At 38.3% G+C, this 22,683-nt stretch overlaps 1 protein-coding gene across 2 annotated transcripts in view; it reads left to right on the top strand.

The window, feature by feature from the left end:
- Positions 1-22,683, top strand: part of LOC112045656 (filamin-A) — a 135,599-nt gene that overhangs the window by 43,250 nt on the left and 69,666 nt on the right. For both annotated transcript variants that reach the window (XM_052881380.1, XM_052881381.1), the window contains exons 9-20: positions 107-282; positions 1,619-1,731; positions 2,205-2,386; positions 4,315-4,557; positions 5,669-5,795; positions 6,539-6,953; positions 7,978-8,150; positions 8,828-8,933; positions 9,625-9,784; positions 11,064-11,239; positions 13,486-13,577; positions 14,224-14,400. In XM_052881380.1, the coding sequence (XP_052737340.1) occupies positions 107-282; positions 1,619-1,731; positions 2,205-2,386; positions 4,315-4,557; positions 5,669-5,795; positions 6,539-6,953; positions 7,978-8,150; positions 8,828-8,933; positions 9,625-9,784; positions 11,064-11,239; positions 13,486-13,577; positions 14,224-14,400 (2,140 nt within the window). The remainder of the gene's footprint in view (positions 1-106; positions 283-1,618; positions 1,732-2,204; positions 2,387-4,314; positions 4,558-5,668; positions 5,796-6,538; positions 6,954-7,977; positions 8,151-8,827; positions 8,934-9,624; positions 9,785-11,063; positions 11,240-13,485; positions 13,578-14,223; positions 14,401-22,683) is intronic.

The following is a 22,683-nucleotide window of genomic DNA, read 5'->3' as shown; positions in this document are numbered from 1 at the left end:
TTGACTCAGTTTTTTAAATGGTATTTTGAGTAAAATAGAAAAAATCCATTTCATAATTGTTATTAATGAAACTTTAACACCTAAAAATCTGTCTATTTATTTTCAGACTTACATAAAAGTGGAAAGTATATCGAACGAACTGTCTATGTCCGACGTAAAAGTGTCAATAGTAAATCCGCTGGAACAAGAATCTAGACTGAAACTGGACTCCAAAGGTGCTGGTGAATTCGTACCTGAACACGCTGGAATGCATGAGATCGTCCTCACTGTTGAAGACATCAGGTAGGATCATCAGAACGACACTATGTAAACCCTTGGCCAGCGCTGGCCCGAAGTAAATTTTAAAATGGAGCGAGATCCAATTATGGCGCCTCTCCTGTTTGTTCTTAATAATAATATGTAGATACCTATACCAAATTATGAGTGTAAAGTAAGAATGGAACGCGAAGATCTCGACCATACTCTGGGGTGACCAATTGAATATCAGGCCACAGAACACTAATACTCCTAACGGAGTATCAGGCGCAATACCTTCTACGGTTGACAAGGATTATCATTTAGGCGCTCTCTTGGCGCCTGGAGCGACTGCTCCGTTCGCCGTATGGACGGGCCGGCCCTGGCTCGCCCCATTGTTCGCCGAGTGACTTTGAGCCATCTAATAGAGACCAAATCTCAGATCCGCAGGACAATGAGCGGATATCGGATTCAAAACCTCTCGCTCTAAACAGAGTTATTGAGGCTTTAACTTAATAGCTAACATTATTTTCGTATCAAATGACATCAGGTAGTGTACACAATAGTCTTAGATAATGCTAAATGATGTTCCAGACGGTTAAACTTGAACTGCAATCACAGTAATTACTTGTTTGTCGATATTACTCCGGGCTGCTATTATGCGAGCATTATGACCGTGACACCGTTGTATAAACTGTTTCTTTGTATAACTTGTGATGTTGTGCAAATAAATGCTACAAACTCTTTTTTAACCCGACTGAGGTAATGTTGAAAAAAATATTAGTTTAGCATCCCTCTTAAGGGTCAGGCCTCCCTCCTTAGAGGAGAGGGGATATGGAGCTTAGACCAATGGGATCCCAACGTCCATCGGCTCTTCGAACTATATGCCCTGCCCATTGCCACTTCAACTTTGCGACTCGCTGAGATATGTCAGTGACTTTGCGGATCTCTTTATTTGTGATACGATCACGCAGAGACATACAAGCATAACCCGCTCCATCTTTTGACTTTAAGCCTTCTAATAACGCTTATAGGGCCGATATAATAGCGACCAGGTTAAGGCCCATAGTTAGCGAAGCAGAATGCAGATTGCCGGGAGGTAATGTTTGATTTTTTGACTCAATATTTCTCTCGCACCTGATATTTTTTATCTTTACATTGTAAGTCTAGAATTCGTCGTCGAGATAGCATTTTACATACAAATATAGGTATAAAATATACATAAATAAAGTATACATTATTATATGTATATGTATACAGCTATATTACATACAACCCGCTTATACGCAGCATTATTGCTTTACGAGTATGATCTTTAATTACACCCATTCCCATTCATATGATACACCCTTACTCATACACCGACATTTTGCTTATTTTCTAGGGTGGATGGAAGGTACTTCTTCAGAGTTCTACCCCGGTTGGTATCTGTACCGCCCCCCGGTATGGCGCCGTGTGCAGCGGGAAGTATCGTCGAAGTACTAGTCAGCGCCACAGGTTTTATATTTTATACCTACTTTATATACATACCTAAATATTTCCTAAGGAATTATAAAATTACAACTTTTAGCTTATGCTAGCCACAAACGGACAATTATTCTGACGTTTCTGTAGCACCCACGACTTTAATTGATCGTGTGTTGGTCACTACGTACATGACGGCTTGACTTGAGCCGCGTGGATGTTGCCGTTTTTACTGCAGAAATTCGAGAATAATTGACCGTCAATGGGGCCCATTAAGAAAAAGTTGGTAGGTAGGTATATTAATATTATAAAGTGGTAAAGTTTGTGGTGTTGCAGGGGTAATTTATGATCTACACTGATCCGATTGTAAAAATTCTTTTACCACTAAAAAGCCATGATATTTTTGAGTTTCATAGGCTATATTTTGCCTCTATATTTTCACGAGAACGGGAACTACGCGGGTGAAACCAAATCGGAAATACTAACAAAATGCACTGTTTGCTAAGGTGCACCAAGACGTGAAGACATAGATGTGACAGCCCACTCGCCGAGCGGCCGAGCTGTGCCGTTAGAGCCGAGACATCCGCCACCGTCAGCGCCGGGCACCACCGCTTCCAGCGCTACCTTTCAGCCGGATGAAGCTGGAGTGTGGACCATCGCCATCACTTACAAAGGAGAACATATTCAGGTACTGTCTCATAAAAAAAATGCTACAAATGATGCCGCCCCAGAAAAGAGGCCCGCACTCGTCAAGCTTGGCAAGCTCATCGCAATTACTTAATCCTACCTATAGTTACGACATACGTACGACGTATGATTGCACAAACCTGCAAGGTCAGTTACCTTACTTAGTTATAGTAAATATTGATGCATCAAGCAGTTGGTTCGTGGGTAAACATTGCCTTAATCAGAAGAACACGTCACAAGACATGCCAGGAACACGTTCCTCAAAGTAGATACATTAGCCTGAGGCGTAAGTGTTGTCTCATATGCCTGAAATTATACCGACAACAATGCCCTTTAGACCGTAATAAAGCAATACTGCTAGAGCTAGAGCTCTATGACAAAAAGCTCTTCTACTACTAAATAAATAGAACATCTATACAAATTGGTGGAACAAGCAAGCTTACCCATAACTTAAGGTATAGTAAAGGGCTAACTTGTAAAGAATCGTTCCAAAAACTTACAATAAAATATAGACTTTTTTATTCTTTACAAGTTAGCCCTTGACTACAATCTCACCTGATGGTAAGTGATGATGCAGTCTAAGATGGAAGCGGGCTAATTTGTCAAGGAGGAGGATGAAAATCCACACCCCTTTCGGTTTCTACACGGCATCGTACCGGAACGCTAAATCGCTTGGCGGTACGTCTTTACCGGTAGGGTGGTAACTAGCCACGGCCGAAGCCTCCCACCAGCCAGACCTGGAGAATTTAAGAAAATCTCAATCTGCCCAGCCGGGGATCGAACCCAGGACCTCCGTTCTGTAAATCCACCGCGCATACCACTGCGCCACGGAGGCCGTCAAACGAATATAGTGTGAAAACTCAAGTGTCAGTAATTTCACGGTCTCCCTTCAAACTAAAATAAATCAATTTCGTTATACCTAATAGAAACAGTTATAATAATTAACGCCGTAAAACTTTTCCAATGCAAGTATCTAGTAATATAGTGAACTATTTAGGTTACGAAACTACTGAACTGAACGCATCACTCCATAGCACATATCCGCATAGTATCAAGAATGTTCAGTATTCAGTTTCAACATTGATCACTCCGCGTGACGATGTAATACGTTAAGTTCGGCGGAATTTAGTTGCCAATATCACACATTTGCTTTATGTGCCGCGTTGACGACGTTAGACTAACTTGATGAATGAGTTAGTGGATCGTTAGCTGGATTATTTAATATAACCATCAATAATACAAACTATGTTTAGAAAAATTACAAAAGCAAATTTCTACTACTAAAACAGCTGAAGTGGCAATGTGCGGGCATATAGTACGAAGAGCCGATGGACATTGGGGTTCCATGTTGCTGGAATGGCGACCTCGCACTAGAAAGCGCAGTGTTGGCGACTCCTTATCAGGTGGACTGACATCAAGCGAGTCGCAGGAATTCGCTGGATGCAGACGGATCAAGATCGTAATGTTTGAAGTCCCTACAAAATGCCTATGTCCTGCAGTGGACGTCCAACGACTGATATGATGATGATGATGGGCTCTCTAACTAGTCGCGTTGGGTTATAGTTTATGGTCATCATTATCAGTCTATATTAATGACCAACTTCGACCAGGCCTCTGTCCTGTTAGGGGTCATCCAATACAACTTGATGGCTTTAGGGTGATTATGTTTTTGATTTTGATATCACTATCAGCTGTAAGTAGGTAATTATTTATTGTAATAATAATGACCAGGCACAGCTTAACGTGCTCTCAAGTTAGCAGAGAATAATAAGGTACATGATTGATTAATTAATATATTTTTTACTGAAAATCGTTAAATGTAAGAAAAGCACTGTATTAAATAGCGCAGCCCAGGATTCAAACTCGTTCAACTACGTACTGGAACAATGAGGCAGTTATAATGTACCTACATGAATATTGTTTTTTTAGGGTGGTCCATTCACTTGCGAAGTCTTCGACCCAGCTGGCGTTCGTCTCAGTCCAGGTGCACTAGAGGGCGCTAATCCACTAAAGCCGCACTCATTCGAGCTAGACACAAGCGGTTGTGGCGTTAAAGGAGACCTGCAATTGGATATAGTTCATGACAAACGAAGTGTCATGTGTGCTTTGGAAAAGTTATCATCTACCAAATATCGGGCTACGTTTATGCCTAAAGCTCCAGGGAAACATAGAGTAAGTAAACATTAGTTTTAAGATATATCTATGTAGTTGTTTTTATTGAGAAAAATATAATAAGGAACTTTAGCTAACTCATCCTCATAACGAAACTATACATTATAGTTTTGATATTTTCTATGGGATATTTTTTTTTTCTTTTATTCTTTACAAGTTAGCCCTTGACTACAATCTCACCCGATGGTAAGTGATGATGCAGTCTAAGATGGAAGCGGGCTATCTTGTTAGGAGGAGGATGAAAATCCACACTCCATTCGGTTTCTACATGACATCGTAACGGAACGCTAAATCGCTTGGCGGTACAACTTTGTCGGTAGGGTGGTAACTAGCCACGGTCGAAGCCTCCCACCAGCCAAATATCATAAGGAATCAATTCTCAAGTCTCCAGACCTAGCGGCACTTACCTTTGAGAGTTTAGGCCCTTGGTCATCTGATATCAAATTTTTTTTCAATTATATGTTTGGCAAATTAATCCATGCGTCATGTGACACAAGAGCTGACGCTTATTTGGCCCAAAGGTCATCCAGAGGGGTAATTATGCAAGCGTATTGGGTACCTTACCTATGGGTGAACAATTAGATGGTTTATATAATTGTTTTATTTCTGTCAAACATTTAGCTTATTTAAAATGTGATATGTCTGGCAAGCAGGCTCTCGGTCAAATGCGCAGATACACCGATGCAACACTGTAAGCGCATGTTTGAAGCGATGCTAATGCAAGCTAAAGACCTGTTAACTGTACACTTTTAACTATGCCGTTTTAACTGTAGGTACAGTTTTTATTTTACAGTTGAACTGTTTAAATCGTCCGCGTGTGGGTTCAGTCAGTTTTAACAGTCCAGTTTTATCTAATGATTTTCATTGATAGATTATTTGTATACAATTAGATAAAACTGTACACTAAAAACTGTGCAGTTAAAACTGAAGGTATGTTTACGCGCGGGTAATGTGTTGAGTTGTGTGTGATGTGCTCAGATTGTATGTACATACAATCTGAGCACATCAAAAACGCGCATCATCAGCTCCTTTTAAAAAGGACCTTTACTTCGTAGCACTAACTTATCTCACAATGAAATAATAATTGTACTAATTTAGTCTTAATTTACAGCTGTACATTTATTTTAACGGTTATGACGTTCATGGGTCGCCGCACGTGTTCCGGGTGGGGTCACGCTCCAAAAAACCCCGCGACAGTTCCAGCCCCTCACCGGCCTTCGCCAGGATATCTAGTCCAGGTACCTCTCACATTATAATAATGTTCTCCAGACTAGAGGATATGAACTCTTCCTCCGATTCCGGAGGGTGTAGGTTCCGGTCCGGGGTATCCGACACATCCGACTTTTCAGTTGTGTGCATTTTAAAAAATTAAATATCACGTGTCTCACATGGTGAAGGAAAACATCGTAAGGAAACCTGAGATTTTTTATTAGCTACGTGTGGGAAGTGAAGTTGATGACACTCACATGATATGCGGGCAACGGGGGGAAAGACTGCGCGGGTTTGAATCGTGCATGCGGGGAAGTGAGGTGCACCAGTCGTGGGTTTTTCATTCATCGCTGCACGTCTGTATGTTTGTTCCTCCTTTGCGCTGCGGCTACTGAAGCGATGTGACTGAAATTTTAAATGGAAATTGATTTTATATTGGATTAATACAAGCTACTATTCATCCCGAAAAAATCTACGGTTCCCGCGGGATTTGTGAAAAACTAACAACTCCACGCGGACGATGTCGCGGACGTCCGCTAGTGTTTTATAAATACAAAGGTTGTTATTCAATAAAATTAATTAATCGAACTAAATACTCCAATACAAAAATCGACAAACTTGTTATAGAAGAAAATTTTATGCTACCTACTCGGATTTTTTTTACAGGAGCAATAAATAAATTTTGCCTTACTAACCAAAGCACAAAGGTAGATTTATTTTAAAAAATCCATCCACTTCAATGTAGCTACTCATCCTTTTTATTTAATTCCAGTTACAAGATTGAGATCGGAAAGTCCTCACAACAACTACAATCTATACGAATCGAATACAAAGCACACAAGTTCAATAGACAGACGCGAAGAGCGGCGGAACTCAAACGATTATTACAAATCATCGTTTCCACCAGACATCAAAGAAAAGACGTATGACGTCACCGACTCATACTCAAATTCAAGACTCAACAAACGTGAGAACTATATGTATGATGATAGTCCCAGAAATAGAACAGCGAGTCCAATCACATCAAAACATCTAGGAAACGGATCGAGGCTTGATTTCGGTCGATCAAGTACAGAGAGCCCATACAGAGCTTCCAGCCCCTACAGAGCGACGAGCCCTATTGGGCGTACAAGCCCGCTAACGAGAAAAGACAGCCCTTTGAATAGGACCGCTAGCCCAACCTATAGGTACGTGTGTATGTCTGATTTTATTAGACTTCGGTGGCTATTCTGTTCCATCCGTATTTTTAATAGGGATAATGACAGTTTTTTAAATTAATATACCTACTTAAATTAGGAGTATGGAGTATGTAAAACAATTTCCTAAAAGTAACAGGATATCTGCGATTATTACTTTCGGAGCTATAGGGATTCAAAGGGTCAGATTTGCGGCATTGCCACGTATCCCTGGAAAACGCCCCATACAAAATGGCACGAATTAATGACGTCGTTGATTGGCTGATCGTTAGATTTGTATGGGCGTTCAAACTTAAGTGCGTTTATGTTTACAGTTCAAATATTGAAAATTTTCACGTTTAATGTATGGAAGTTAAAAATGTATGAATTTTCATCTAATTTACCCAAAAAAATCAATATATTCAAACCTAGTCATCATCCCCATTGTTATAAGGTCTTATTTATTACCAAATTACGGCGGCCTTTTTATTTCGATAAACAAACGTCAACAAAATCCTTACAATAAACATTAATGTTTATCCATTTCCTCACAAGTATTTGCATTTTAATACTTACGTGCAAAATTGTAGTAAAAATAAAACGCTAAACAAAATATTAAAAAGTAATTGCCACAAATTTAAACACTTACAACAACAACAGTTTTAATTTCTCAACAACAAAGTCTATATGCTGCGTTAATAATTAACGTTCGGGAGTTTGATACATGTTGACCAGATCAATCTGATTTGGGACCAACTCCTTAAAATTGGAGCAACTACGGAAAAAAAGCTGTATTAAACTTTTTTTTAAGAAGAATATTTGCCATATTTTTTACAATATGACCAATATTTCCATTCCCCTCCAGTCGGGAAAGACTGTGCTAGGAGAAGGTGCAACAATAGACCATTCGGCGGGGATCGAATCACCGCCCCTCGGCGATGAGTCCAACCGCTCTTACCGTTGAGCTATTGAGGCTATAATAAGCTATAGTTTATTTAACTATACTGTTTAATTAAAATATTTATGTTTGAAACAGAGTAAGCAGTCCCACCGATAGATATAGTCCTGTAACCACAACGAAGCGAGTAGTGGAGAAACGATCTAACTACAAGGTGTACAGCTCGTACAGCGGCTCCCAAGATAACCTTGACCAGAGCAGCCCATTATCTTCATTAGAAACAGATCGAATGAAACGTTACGGGAGTCCAAGTAAGTGACTTACATGATGCATTCTTTAACATGAAACCAACTCTAATTTGTACGTTTGTTTTTTTTTTATTTAAACTCTACACTTTAATGTAGCGATAAACTTGACACTTTGCGTCATTAACAAGAACAGTGTGTGGATGTGAATTAGTAGTAATTATACGTTTATTTTTATTTTAACTTGACATTTTAACACGTTACTGTGTTGTGATGTGTATGTGTGGGTGTGTTAAACACAATACAGGACGTCGCACTGAAATTGTCATCTGCGCTTAAGGTAGCTCTTTAGCCACCCGGGACTCGACTCGCACCGCGTCGCCTCGAGTGGTTAGTATTATTCGTGTGGATTTGTATGCGCTCACTACTTCAACTCAGTATCATCACTGGATCGCCTCGCTCGCGCTTTACGCGCGGACCACTCGCGTGAAATACTATTCGGAAATTGGTTGACCACGCGAGGTTCACTGGTGACAACGCGCCGTCCACCCGTGGTCAACCTGTCGACTACATGTGGACGCCGGTGGGTCCCGGGTGACTGTAATAAGCTACTACCTTTATGTTCACAAAAACAGTGGCTGAATGCGCGTGTGTGCGTGTGTGTGTGACAAGCATATCAGTATGTCAATGACTGAACTTGCTTATTTAATTATCAAGATTATAGTAGCTTTTAAATTTAACAGGCACTGCAGATACTGGTGATCCAGGTGGAAAACCTGGTGGATATAGATCTAAAAACGATTCATGGGAATCGATAGAAAAAACTAGACAAATGTTCAGTAACAATAGGTAAGTTTATCGTTATAATTAGTCAAAAATATGTCTCTCTAAAATTTAAGAACATAGGTACACACCAATCAATATTATACTCGTAATATCGCCTACTTCAACTAAGATAACAATAAAATTTTGGTATGAATTTTTGCACACACTTTTGGTTGTGCTAACAAAGAAAAACATTTCTGATATGGGCATTACATGGGCTTCATAACCTAAACATAACATTAAAGTGATGTAAATCCATTATTTTGTATAGTGACAGATGTCACGTGACTATTTTATTTTTCATAGGAATCTTTACAATATGGGTATCAAATTGGTCCTTATGTTGATTAGCGATATGAGAAATGGGTATCAATTTAGGGGTACACCAATAAAGGCTCTGAATAAAATAAAAATAAATTTTAAAAAAAAGTTATTTTTAATTTATTTAGAGTTATTGGGATTGCAAATACATTTTTCAATTACGTAAATAATGTGCCTGATCTGTAAATTATAAAAGAAAACCTTATTTAGACAATATGACATAATTTTTTCATAAAAATACTTTTTTTTATTTTTTTACTTATTATGTGAATAAGTATTTATTAACACTCACCGTTTCTAAAACGGTCATACAAAGGTACATACGTATTTAAATACTATAATATTACATATAAGGTATAAGTAATTTTCAATAAGTTCTCTGTCCTTTTTGTAGCCTGGATTCATCTGGTGACCGCTACGGACAAAACACGCTTGACCGCGAAACGCAACGTAACACACAACTGAACAAGTTCAGCGATTACTCGCGCGACTCCTTCAACAAACATCTCGACAGGTTGGTCGACGAAGCCGACTCGGATACGTACACCAGCCGTGTAAGTGAACTACTAAATTCAAAGTACAGATTTCACAGTAAACAAGTTGTGCGACAGATCGTTAAACACAACAAATTGATCGTCATCCTCCAAGCCCTGTGTTACGATCCGTGTGAGTAAACCCGGCTTTTTAATGAAGTTGTTCCCTCTAAAGGGAAATGTGGTCAGACGTAAATTAGTTTACTTGCCAACGTCATGTACACAACCTTATCCATTTCCCGTGTACTTGAATAATAAAATTAAATCGTTCTTAAGTTTTTGCCTTTTACCGATAATACTGAACAATTTGTAAATACCTACCCGACTGCAATTATATCGTGGTGCATTAATGAAAGGAAATCGGTTTGAACTTGGTATGTGAGTTTTGTGCATTTTCTGTGTACAGTTCCTTTTTTTATTATATACAAGTTACAGCCCTTGACTACACACCTAATCGTAACTCCTGATGGTAAGTGGTGATGCAATCTAAGATGGAACCGGGCTAACTTGTTAGGAGGTGTAAAAATCCACACACCTATCGGTTTCTGCACGAACGCTAAATGTCTTTAGCCGGTAAGATGGTAACTAGCCGAAGCCGAAGCCTCCCACCAGCCAGCCCTGGACCAATTAAACAAACCTCAATCGCCCCAGCCATCGAACCCAGGACACTCGCATACCACTGCGCCACGGAGGCCGTCCTGTACTTACTTTAATATTACAACCACCTGCATGGTGTAGTTGGCAGTGCTGTGGGTTCATACAACATACAACAGAGAGGTTCTGGGTTCGATTCCATGCTCGGCTCAGTTTGATATTTTATAATTTCTAAAGTGGCTCAGGTTTTGTCTGGCAAAGATTTCTTGTAAAACTTAATTTTTCCAAATTTTCCAAACAGCAAAAACGCTGTCGTCACTTTGTGACGTCACAATATTACTTGATGTACTAAACGTCAAACTAATGGTTGTAACAAAAAGCACCCCCAAACAAACACAGTATAAACATCATTCGAGCCAAGTGTCAAGTTAATCCGCACGAGCTGTAACTAATATTTTTGTCAAACGCTCCGTTTGGGATTTGTTATAGTGACGTCATAAAACAGTAAATGAAATATCACGGTGACAGGCGTTTTGGGGTCGTATTGTCAAAAAATTTTCATGTAATCACGTCTCGAAAAAAATTTCGATTTAGACCGACAATGAACTATTTAAAACCATTTAGGAAAAGAGTGTCAACTAGCGTATTACGTAGATGATCCATCTATTAACATTCTGTTATTATTTTTTTTTTATTTTGCCTACAGCAAGAGATCACGAAACGTGAAGTGCGAGAGAGCTCGTACGTGGTGCGCGACTCCTCCTACAGCAGCGTGGAGGAGAAGCATCAACAACAACAGCAGTCTTTTTTATCCAATAGGCCCCCCCGCGACCCAACCGGGGGGGCCTTTACTGAGACGGACGCTGCACATGCCCGTTTCAGGTAAAAATCAGCCACTTTTTATAGACTATCTATACTAATATATAAAGCTGAAGAGTTTGTTTGATTAAACGCGCTAATCTCAGGAACTACTGGTCCGATTTGAAAAAAAATTTCAGTGTTAGATAGCCCATTTATTGAGGAAGGCTATAGGCTATATTATCCCCGTTTTCTTACAGGAACGGGAACCACGCGGGTAAAACCGCGCGGCGTCAGCTAGTCTACTATAATAATCATTATCAACCCATATTCGGTTCATTGCTGAGCTTGAGTCTCCTCTCAAAATGAGAGAGGTTAGGCCAACAGTCAGTGCGGGTTGGCTTCACACATAGAGAATTAAGAAAAAAAGTATGCCGGTTTTCTCGAGTTATGGCGTGACCAAGGAAAATAGCGTATTTTGATACATGTAGAACAGTTATTTTTAAGTGATGTAAAAAGGTTTTTACCCAGACACTTAACGTCGATTTGTATGTTAGTACACGAAAAGTTTTAGCTTTCGAAAGAAAATACTTCGATTTAACCGCAAGGTTATTTGTGTTGTCTTCTAAATAAATTGGTACTGATGCAAGATTGAAACAGCGGTCTGGAATAAAATAAGTACTCTATAAAGAAAATATAAAGCTCTCGAACGAAACGCGATCTCGATGTTATAAATTCTCTACAATCCGACCTGCCGGCCGGGCTTACCATCGTCTATTGGTCTGCTCTCAAATCGATGTTATTTATGTCTTTGTTTGATTAAATTTATCACAGATAATGTATATCTAACTAACTTTATTTTTTATTCGGAGCATCCTTAGGAATCGTGATAGCCCAGTGGATATAACCTCTACCTCCGATTCCGGAGGGTGTGGGTTCGAATCCAATCCGGGGCATGCACCTCCAACTTTTCAGTTATGTGCATTTTAAAAATTTAAATATCACGTGTCTCAAAACGGTGAAGGATAAACATCGTGAGGAAACTTGTATGTTATACATTGTTACAAAATTATGCCAACTGTTTATTTGGTTTTTATATGACCACCTGATAGGTGTCAGAAATGCAATCTCTGAGCAGCCGGACTTTAAAATTGCCTTTAATTTTCGAAAACCCAGCACAAAATCCGTCCGTCACTTTGATCAGAAAAATAAAAACCTAAACAATGTTCGAAGTTTACAGAGAACTCTATGAGGTAGATATTATGAAGTCTTGGTCAATTGCTATAAACTTCCAAAGACAAGTTCGTTCGTTAAAAGTTTGGCTTTTAAATAAACTTTAAATATCGCGTTGCCTATTTCAACTTGGCCAATAAACATCTTATCAACGCGAGAAATATTTCTTAGCGCTATATTAATATCACTTTTTATCTTAACGATGAAATTCGTGGTGGCATCAATGAAATCAAATTGTTCACCAGAATTTATCTATACTTGACTTATACGTATCATCTATACTCTATACTGATATATAAAGCTGAAGAGTTTGCTTGTTTGTTTGTTTGATTGAACGCGCTTATCTCAGGAACTACTGGTCCGATTTGCAAAATTATTTCAGTGTTAGATAGCCCATTGATCGAGGAAGGCTATAGGCTATATATGTATTATCCCCGTATTCCTACGGGAACGAGAACCACGCGGGTGAAACTGCGCGGTGTCAGCTAGTAGCTTAGCCACGTCTAAAGCCTCCCATCAGTCAAAAAAAAACTAAAATAAAGGAACTCCTAAAACATCGACACGAATGTGGTGGATATTTTAAAGTGATCTTACTAATATAGCCTTATACTGCACTACACCGCACTGACATAATTTACGAGGTCCGAGTCTCAGAGGAAGCGCCCTTAAAGAGTCGTTCCGCTCGACGTTCTTCTGTTTCTGCCTTCAGTACTCATCGGGTGATGCTTCCGCCTAAAGCCCACGGCGATGCCGCTGAAGTCCCACTTAGGAGCCTACGGCACTTACACAATCAGAAAAAAAAATCGGTTGTCTGTAAAGTCGATTTCCTATCGATAGTTGAACGTGACAACTTCATAGGAAAATACTGCATTTTTCAAAAGAAAATGTTTGTTTTTCTAAATTACTGTTTAATAATCTTCATAGACCAGTATATACCTACTTTATTTCTTGTAAAAAAAGTTAGCAACCCTAGAGCGAGGGAACGACGCATGACGTCATCTTTTTTCGGATCGGCCGGCTTCGTCGAACTATAAGATGTTGTCACGTCAATAACATAATTTTGTTCTTTTGATTCTATATGTATTTATTTGTTACAGATCAGTTCAAAGGGATAACAATAGAGGTGCAAGAGGAATAGTCATAAAACCAACTTACAAAGGAGTGCTGGGGCAGCCTGTAGAGTTCATTGGTGAGTAAATGTAAAAGTAATTATTAGAATATAACCTTGACCTAGTTGGTGCATCTGTTTACAAAAGAGATGTCCTGGATTCGATTTTAATTCTTAGCATTTAATTCCTATAATGATTTCGTTTGCGACGGGTCTGGGATATTTTCCATACTTTATTAACCTTTGTTCTTTATTTATTTTGTGTTTGTAACAACTATGTAAGTAGGCTCCTTAATAGGACCTTAGCGACGTCACCGGGGGTTTTACACGAGCGCAGAATTATCGCCTGATGGGGCCCAAGGCAGAAGAAGGCATGGCCTGAACGACTTTCTAAAACCTGTGATAACCTCTTAAAGGCTTAGAGGGCCGTTTGTTGGCCTGACAGTATCAGTCCTAATGCCCCGTAAGTGGAAAGTTCCCACTTCATGTTAGAAATCGGGGACCTCGTCTTCGTCGGTGAAGACGTGTCCTTTATAACTAAAGCTCCATACGTACAGTGGATGCGAGCGCAGCCGGCCCCGGACAGTTGGAGCTGGAGTGAACAGTGTTTTGGCCTGACAGTATCAGTCCTAATGCCCCGTAAGTGGAAAGATCCCAAGTTAGAATCGGGGACCTCGTCTTCGTCGGTGAAGACGTGTCCTTTCTAACTAAAGCTCCATACGTTCAGTGGATGCGAGCGCAGCCGGCCCCGGACAGTTGGAGCTGGAGGTGTCGGGCGGCAACGGCACGCTGGTCGCCAGCTCGGTGCGGCCGCTGGGCGGCAACAAATACGTAGCCTCGTTCACACCGCGCGTGCTGCGGGCACACTCCGTGCGGGTTACCTTCAACGATGAACATGTTTTTGGTGAGTTCTTCTTTATTAATTAACTAGCTGAGCCCGCGACTTCGTCCGCGTGGAATTTAGTTTTTCACGAATCCCGCGGGAATCACGGTTTTTTCCAGGATGAAAAGTAGCCAATGTGTTAATCCAGAGTAAAATCTATTTCCACTCCAAATTTCAGCCAAATCGGTTTAGTTGCCGCAGCGTAAAAGAGGGACAAATATACTTACCTGCACACTTACACACAAAATTTCTCCTTTATAATATTAGTGTGACTAGCTGACGTCGCGCGGTTTCACCCGCGTGGTTCCCGTTCCCGCAGGAATAAGGGTATAATATATAGCCTATAGCTTTCCTGGTTAAATGGGCTATGAAACACTGAAAGAATTTTTCAAATCGGACCAGTAGCACCTGAGATTTGCGCCATCAACCAAACGAACAAACAAACTCTTCAGCTTTATAATCTTTATTAATTAATTTAATTTAATATGTATTTTTATTCTTTTAATTGTTAGCCCTTGACTACAATCTCACATTTCACAAGTGATGATGCAATCTTAAATGGAAGCGGGCTAACTTGTTAGTAGTAGGATGAAAATCTACACCTTTTTCGGTTTCGACATCGTACCGGACATCGCTAAATCGCTTTGCGGTTCGTCTTTGTCGGTAACTAGCCACGGCTGACGCCTCCCACCAGCCAGACCTGGACCAATTAAGAAAACCTCAATCAGAACAGCAGGGGATCGAACCCAAGACCTCCGTCTTGTAAATCCACCGCGCATACCACTGCGCCACGGTGGCCGTCAAAATATTGTAATGTAGACAAAATATATCATAAAATATTTTTAACCATGCTTTTAAAAAACTGTGAGCCGCGATATGCCACGTGAGCGTGAGCTCAGTGGATATGGCCTTCTGATACGGAGGGTGTAGGTTCGAATCCGGTCCGGGGCAAGCTCCTCCAACTTTTTAGTTATGTGCATTTTAAGAAATAAAATATCCTGCTCTTCAAACGATGAAGGAAAAACATCGTGAGGAAACCTGCAAACCTGAAAATTTTCTTAACTCTCTACGTGTGTGAAGTATGCCAATCCGCACTTGGCCAGCGTGGTGGAATATTAGCCTAACCCCTCTCATTCTAAGAGGAGATTCGGTTTCAACAGTGAGCCGAATATGTTAAATAAAATAAATAATTTATTTCAGAATATAAAAAATTCCATAGTGTATTACTAACCAATTCTTAATACTTAAGTGTTAGTATGTACACCAAACCCTCTAGAGAGGGCTATCTAATCTGTACGCCCACGTACTGAGGAGGACGTTGGAGCTATTGTTACCTAAATTATTTAATTAATACAAGTTCATTGTATTATAAAATTGAAATCAACATACCATGCACATTCAAATGTTACCACTTAATATTCACAGTACTTATTAAATTTTAGCAAATGGTCGAGTGAACTTAGAATAATAAATATGAATTAATATTAGCATAATAATTTTATGTTGATGCCAATTATTATAATTAATGCAATGAACTGAAAACGAGTCCCATATAATTTGCCATTTGTCTGTATATCTTTCAACTTAAAAAGGAATATTTTTAACCACTCTCTGGCCTTTATAAGTAAATTCGGTGATTATAAATATTAAAGAATTAATAAACATTTCTTAATCAATAAGTACACCAGAATATTGCTCACGCTATTTTCACGTCCGTTAAAGATTGTAGAAAAGTTTTGTAAGAAAGTAATTGAGTTACCTCCAAGCGATTAATAACAATAACATAATTTGGTGTAATTGCTTACACGCGCTCTAAATGTAAGTTCCGTTTTTGTGAAAGTACTCAATATTATATTTTCAGATACTTTTGAAGCGCTGAATCAATCTTTCATATATATTTTTTTAAAGAATATTTGGCATAGTTTAAAAGAGAACAATACGTTAATTTTGAATCGTCAATACATTTGTTATTATTTGAAATGATAGTAATAAATAAATTCGTAAACTTTAATCGAAAGCTAACCAGAGTGAGAATCAAACCCACGTTTTTTTTCTAAAGCATAATTATTTAGTATTTATCTGCCTTATAAGAAAGCTCTACCTACCTATAATTATTTTTAGTGTTCTTTTGTCATCTACTGTATTAATTATTTGTGCTTTAATATCATGATCTCCCTAGAGATAGTAAACGAAATAGAGGAAGACAGATGAAGAGATGGGAAGATGATTTAAAGAAAATAGGAGGACTAGAATGGATGCGATTAGCAAAAGACAGAAATACGTGGAAAATATTAGAGGAGGCCTTTGTCTGTACAAAACAAGTTGTTTGAAAGGGAGATCAATCGGATGGAAAATTACTATTTTAGCTAATTGTTAACCCTACATTTTATTAACTTTGTTAGCAAGTACCTACTTGTATGTAATGATAAAAAACAGCAATAAAGGCTTATTTTATTTATTTATTTATTTATTAACATGATCTCTATCATGGTGATAAAAACTAGCATAAGGAAATCAATTGCAAATAAAAGGTTCTTTAAACAAATAAAAATAACCTACACCTTAAAATTATAATTACATCTTAGAGTCGCCCATAGTTTATAAAACACGTAATACACGCCATATTACTACGGTACTTTCTACAGCACATTAAACAAAGTAATTTGTGATTTTATCTACGAGTAACAGGTATGTACTTAGAGTAGAAACCGAGTATGTACTTACTCTGTACAAAATGACTAAATATCGATTTGCCGACATTTTCTTATATGTATTGTGTACCAGAACCAGAACACAAAAAACATTATTTTTTAATTCTGGCCTGTCTCTCGGTATGTCTATCTTTTCCCGCATTTCTATAAAATTACTCAAAGAAATTTCATGATATTTTAACTGCTAAAAGCAAAATTCACAATTTTAAAAAAAACCCACGTTGGTTACAACTTCCGAAAAGAAAATACTCGAACTCCAAGTGGGTAAGAGGATTGTCTCTTAAATATTATAGCCGTTAGCGAAGTCTGGGTTAAAAAAATTCAAAGCCAAGCTGACTTCTCGAAATGGTTTAATTATTATGATTTTAGTGTATCTCTATCTAAAAAAAGACACTCTGTAAATATGAGTATAGGTAAAGTGTTACGAGTAGGTACGTCATACGAGCCGTGATAGCCCAGTGGATATGATCTCTGCCTCCGATTCCGGAGGGTGTGGGTTCGAATCCGATCCGGGGCATGCACCTCCAACTTTTCAGTTGTGTGCATTTTAAGAAATTAAATATCACGTGTCTCAATCGGTGAAGGAAAACATCGTGAGGAAACCTGCACACCAGAGAATTATCTTAATTTCGTGTGTGAAGTCTGCCAATCCGCATTGGGCCAGCGTGGTGGACTATTGGCCTAACCCCTCTCATTCTGAGAGGAGACTTGAGCTCAGCAGTGAGCCGAATACGTCATAAAGTGACATCTAATTACACACCATGACAACACTGTAAAACAGTAATTTCTGCAATAATTAAAAATATTGTTACTTTAAAGCACGAAATAAGCAATTAAGGCCTAAGCTTTCATTTACCGGAAATAATCTTGATTATCCTGCTAATGATGTTTAAGTACTTTCTTAACTAAAATCGGTAGAAAGTCATTTTCGTGCACGTGTTTCAATTTACCTTTGGACAACCCTTGGTTTACCCCTTATAAAATAATTAAATTGTCTAATAAGGAAATGAAATCTTAATAATTTGTCATTTGTGCATTCTTTATTACAAAATAATGGTTAAATTTAATTTAATAAATAAATAAAACTATACATAAATAGATAATCATTACGTAATATGAATAAATATTGGATCCTGATTGATTTCATTTTATAGTTTATTTTATAATAGATTTATAATCTACTAAAGAAGATTGAAAATCTTGGAAATTTTAACGAGAATGGAAGGCAAAATTTTCATCAAGGTTTCTAAGAACAAAGATTTTTATACAAACTCTTCCGTTCCCGTTTGAATTACCAAGAATCCTTTCTAGGTTGATTTGTAGGTACATAAAATAAAATGCAGTTTAACATTAATGTTACAACTAAAAAATAAGTAGCTTACTAAGTTATTTTGTTTTAGAAATTGTCTTTTGAATATCCACAATAAAGTCATTAATATTCATATTTCAGGTTAGTATATTAACTTGTAAAGGAGTGCCTTTTTTCACTAAGTTAAAATCAAAAATCATTTATTTCAAGTAGGCTCAATTTACAAGCACTTTTGACACGTCAGTTGACTAATTGTAAGGATTCTACCACCGGTTCGGAAGGCAGGTTCTGCTGAGAAGAAACCGGCAAATAATTAATCTGACTATTAAGTACATTATCAAAATTAAACCAAAACTATTACCTACTCACATACATGTCACACTAGACACCACTTTAACTACAAAATTAACACCAATCTAGTAGGTACCTACCACAAAAGACTGTATAATCATTGTTACGACAAACGACGCCATTATCAAATTACATATTTTATGTACTACAACATAGATATAGTATAAACCTCGGCCTTGATGAGTTATAATGGGTACAAAAGTACCTTCATACCACCGACATGAACCCACGCTGATGTAAACAATGTACCTATATGTATATTGTATATAACATCGAACATAGTTATGTAAATTGAACAACATTTTATTATAATTCGCAGCTCGCTCACCCAGAGAAGGATTCAGATTAGGATCATGAAGGTCGAAAATACGAATTCTTAAGCTTCAAATAATGAAAAGCTTTTATCGTTACTTGCCTATAAGACATGAACCTGCGTGGACAGACAAACCTCATTTTATAAAGGTTAAAAATTTGTAAGCCCATACCCTACGAGTAGATTGGTCATCATATGATCATCATTATCAGCCGGTCGTCCACTGCTGGACATAAGCCTCTTGCATGGATTTCCAAGTACAACGGTTTCAAACCGCCAGCATCCCTGCAACCCGCTTGATATCCTCGGTCCACCTAGTGGGGGGTCGACTAACACAGCACTTTCCGGTGCGGGGTAGCCATTCCAGCACCCTGGGACCGCAACGTCCATCAGCTCTTCGAACTATGTGACCTGCCCATTGCCACTTCTGCTTCAGATAAGTACAGTAGCCAAATATGAAGATTGAACCATGGCATTACAGCAAGGTAGCAAGGCAGCAGATTTCAGGGGTCAAAATCTTTAGTTTTTTAAGTTTAAAACATAATTTTTTGATATTTTCTTATTTCTGATTCGATCACGCAGAGATACTCCTAACATAGCTCGTTCCATCGCCCGCTGTGTGACTCTGAGCCTTCTTATGAAGCCCATAGTTAGTGACCAAGTCTCGGAACCATTTATTGAATCAGAAATGAGGAGTCACCAAAGTCACCGACATAGCTCAACGAGTTGCGAAGCTGAAGTGGCAATGGGCGGGGCACATAGTGCGAAGAGCCGATGGACGTTGGGGTCCCAAAGTGCTGGAATGGCGACTCCGCACTAGTAAGCGCAGTGTTGGCCGACCCCCCACCAGGTGGACTGACGACATCAAGTGAGTCGCAGGGATTCGCTGGATGCAGGTGGCTCAGTATCGTGATGTTTGGGAGTCCCTACAAAAGGCCTATGTCCTGCAGTGGACGTCCATCGGCTGATATGATGATGATGATGATGATGATGATATTTTCTATGGCAATAAAAATCATGTCTCCAGTCCTTCATTACCTGTACCTTTGTGGCAATTCTTCGCCAGAGAACATTAAAGTTGTCTTTAAATTTAAATTCAGGTTAGTATTATTTAGGAAATTCAGTAAAACAATAGCTAAGTCAAAATTATCTCAATAGTTGTTACATCATGCGAGTTGAATGACATCTTTAGCGAAGACTATTTTGGTTTTTTAAACCTATATTTAACAATATTACTATATTATTTAATTGAGTAGAACTTCGTGGTTTCACGTAATACGGTTTTATTTGTTACATACTCTCTAAAACATTACTGTGGAAAATTCGATAGGATATTTAGTTTATTAACAAAATGATACGACATTAATTTATCCTATAGTCAAACGATATGAAGCAACCAAAATGAGATCTAGAAAATATTCGAGTCCGCCCCGGTTCTCATGAGAATATTCTAGGGTAAAAGTTTGTGCCGACATTCAACTTAATTCGAAGGCTGTCCACATGATCTTGTCGCTGTCGCCTGTCCCTTTCTGTGCGAACCATTCATTCATAGGAACGAACGCACATCAGACTATCTCATTCGTGTCAGTGAAAGGGGGTTTGTACCGACTGCATATTAATTCTTGTAAGTGTAGGTCAGTTACGAAGTTCACCGTACTTTTTCCCAAGTTTTGTGCCTACTTCACGTATAGAAAAGAAAAACTAACAGTAAGAAATTATGAAGGTACCTATCTACTAAAATTTTAAAACTAAAACATCAAAGAACTTACTGAAACTTATCTATACTAATATTATAAAAAGGTAAAGTTTTGAGAGTAATCTATGGGTTTAAAGAACCGATGTAGAAAATTCTTTTACCACTAGAAAGCCACGTTATTTGTAATTGTCGTAGGTTATATTATCTCCGTATTCTCACTAGAACGGGAACTACGTAAAAACCGCGGAGCATCGGCTAACGTTAAATATAAATGAAACGATTGTAAAGCCTACAAGGGACAGTTTTTTAACTAAATAAGCTTTCAAAGTAACAATATAAAAAATGTATTATATTGAACCGTTCAAGTAAGTATATTTAACCGACTTAAAAAAAAAGAGGTTTTCGGCTCAACGCGAATGTTTTTTTTAGTGTTTGTTACCTCATAACTTTGTTAATTGTTAACCAATTTTTAAAATTGTTATTTTGTTTGAAAGAGACAAGAGTATACTTCCAGATTGGTCCCATTTAATTTTCACGAAAATCAGTTTAGTAATTTTGTGTCAAAAACAAAATACCTGATATACGTCTTTGAAGTCGGTTCCATTTTTATGTTAAAAATATTTACTACATGTACTTTTTCTGTCATCAAAATTAAGTTAATCGAAACGATAACTCAATTTAAGGCTCAGTTGTAAATTGCTGACGGTACGTAGGCTCTCGAATTCCACGCCGCCATTTTAAATACCTGAATGACGTCACGGAGCTGGGCGCGGGCGAGACGGCGCCCGCGCACCGCCTGAGTCTGACATTCGGGCCCGCAGTCGCATTCGAACGAGGCGATGCCTCTGTACACACAAAATGCATTTTCGCCGTTTATTCTTCCGTGTGCGAGATAAAACGTATTAACATTTGCATTATTACCAAACAGTGTCTCTCTGATCTTTGTATCAAGAACAGTTGAGCGTGTCTTTATAATCTAGTGCTAATTCTAGTGTTACCCAAGTGAGTGTATGAAAGTGTTTGTTGTGATTTCTTTCCGGCATACGTCATTACGCTGCCCTAGATAGCTGTCGTCGGGAGCGTTTCCGTATTTCGAAGGTCTAAAGTGAGTATTTGCATATAGTTAGCTCTCGTCTGTCTGTATTGCTAGTGTGGGCTGAACCACGTCATCGCTTTTATATATATTTCAACTGGTATGTAGGTACTATTGCCATTTAAAGACAAGACAACACTATTAAGGATACGCTGTAGGAATTATTAATACCTCCATACCTATACACATGCATGTAGCTGTAGACAGTAAAGAATTTTGGATGATTGATGAATATACACAAACACCAATAACTATATTATAATAAAATTGATTGACATTCCTTTTTAGTTTTACACTTAATAAGAATTACATCATTGAATTTATCTGATTAAATTAATGAATTTATTGGATCAATCGTGTCTGTAATCTGCACCTGACCTTGCTCCGTAGATCAAAATTAGAAACTGCCTATTGTTATACAATGATTAATTCGAAAATAATAAAAGCATGCAACATTTGAAAACAACCAATACAGCCGACCTACTTTTATCAAGTTTAATAGAAAACCGGTACACGATCGTGTGACATTAGTTACGTTGCGAGGTTATTTCTCTCTATTCTATTATAATTAAGCCTGTTATATAAGATCGTTGTCTTGAACACAATATACTTTTGCATTGTATTGTGTGTGTAATTAAAACGACACCGTCCGGAGGATATCCTGGCTTTGCTCGAATGCACGAAGACAATACGGAAACGAGCGTTGAACTCTTTTGTAGGGACTTCTCACGCACCCTTGTCTTCACATTACAAACGAAAAATACCCTTAATACTATATAGGGTAGTGATCAAAATTGATGAATCGATTGATCATATCCGATAATGGTTGTA

Source organism: Bicyclus anynana, chromosome 4 (genome assembly GCF_947172395.1).
Source record: "Bicyclus anynana chromosome 4, ilBicAnyn1.1, whole genome shotgun sequence".
Classification (NCBI taxonomy): domain Eukaryota; kingdom Metazoa; phylum Arthropoda; class Insecta; order Lepidoptera; family Nymphalidae; genus Bicyclus; species Bicyclus anynana.
Note: the sequence above shows the minus strand (reverse complement) of the source record. Positions and strands in the feature narration are given on the sequence as shown.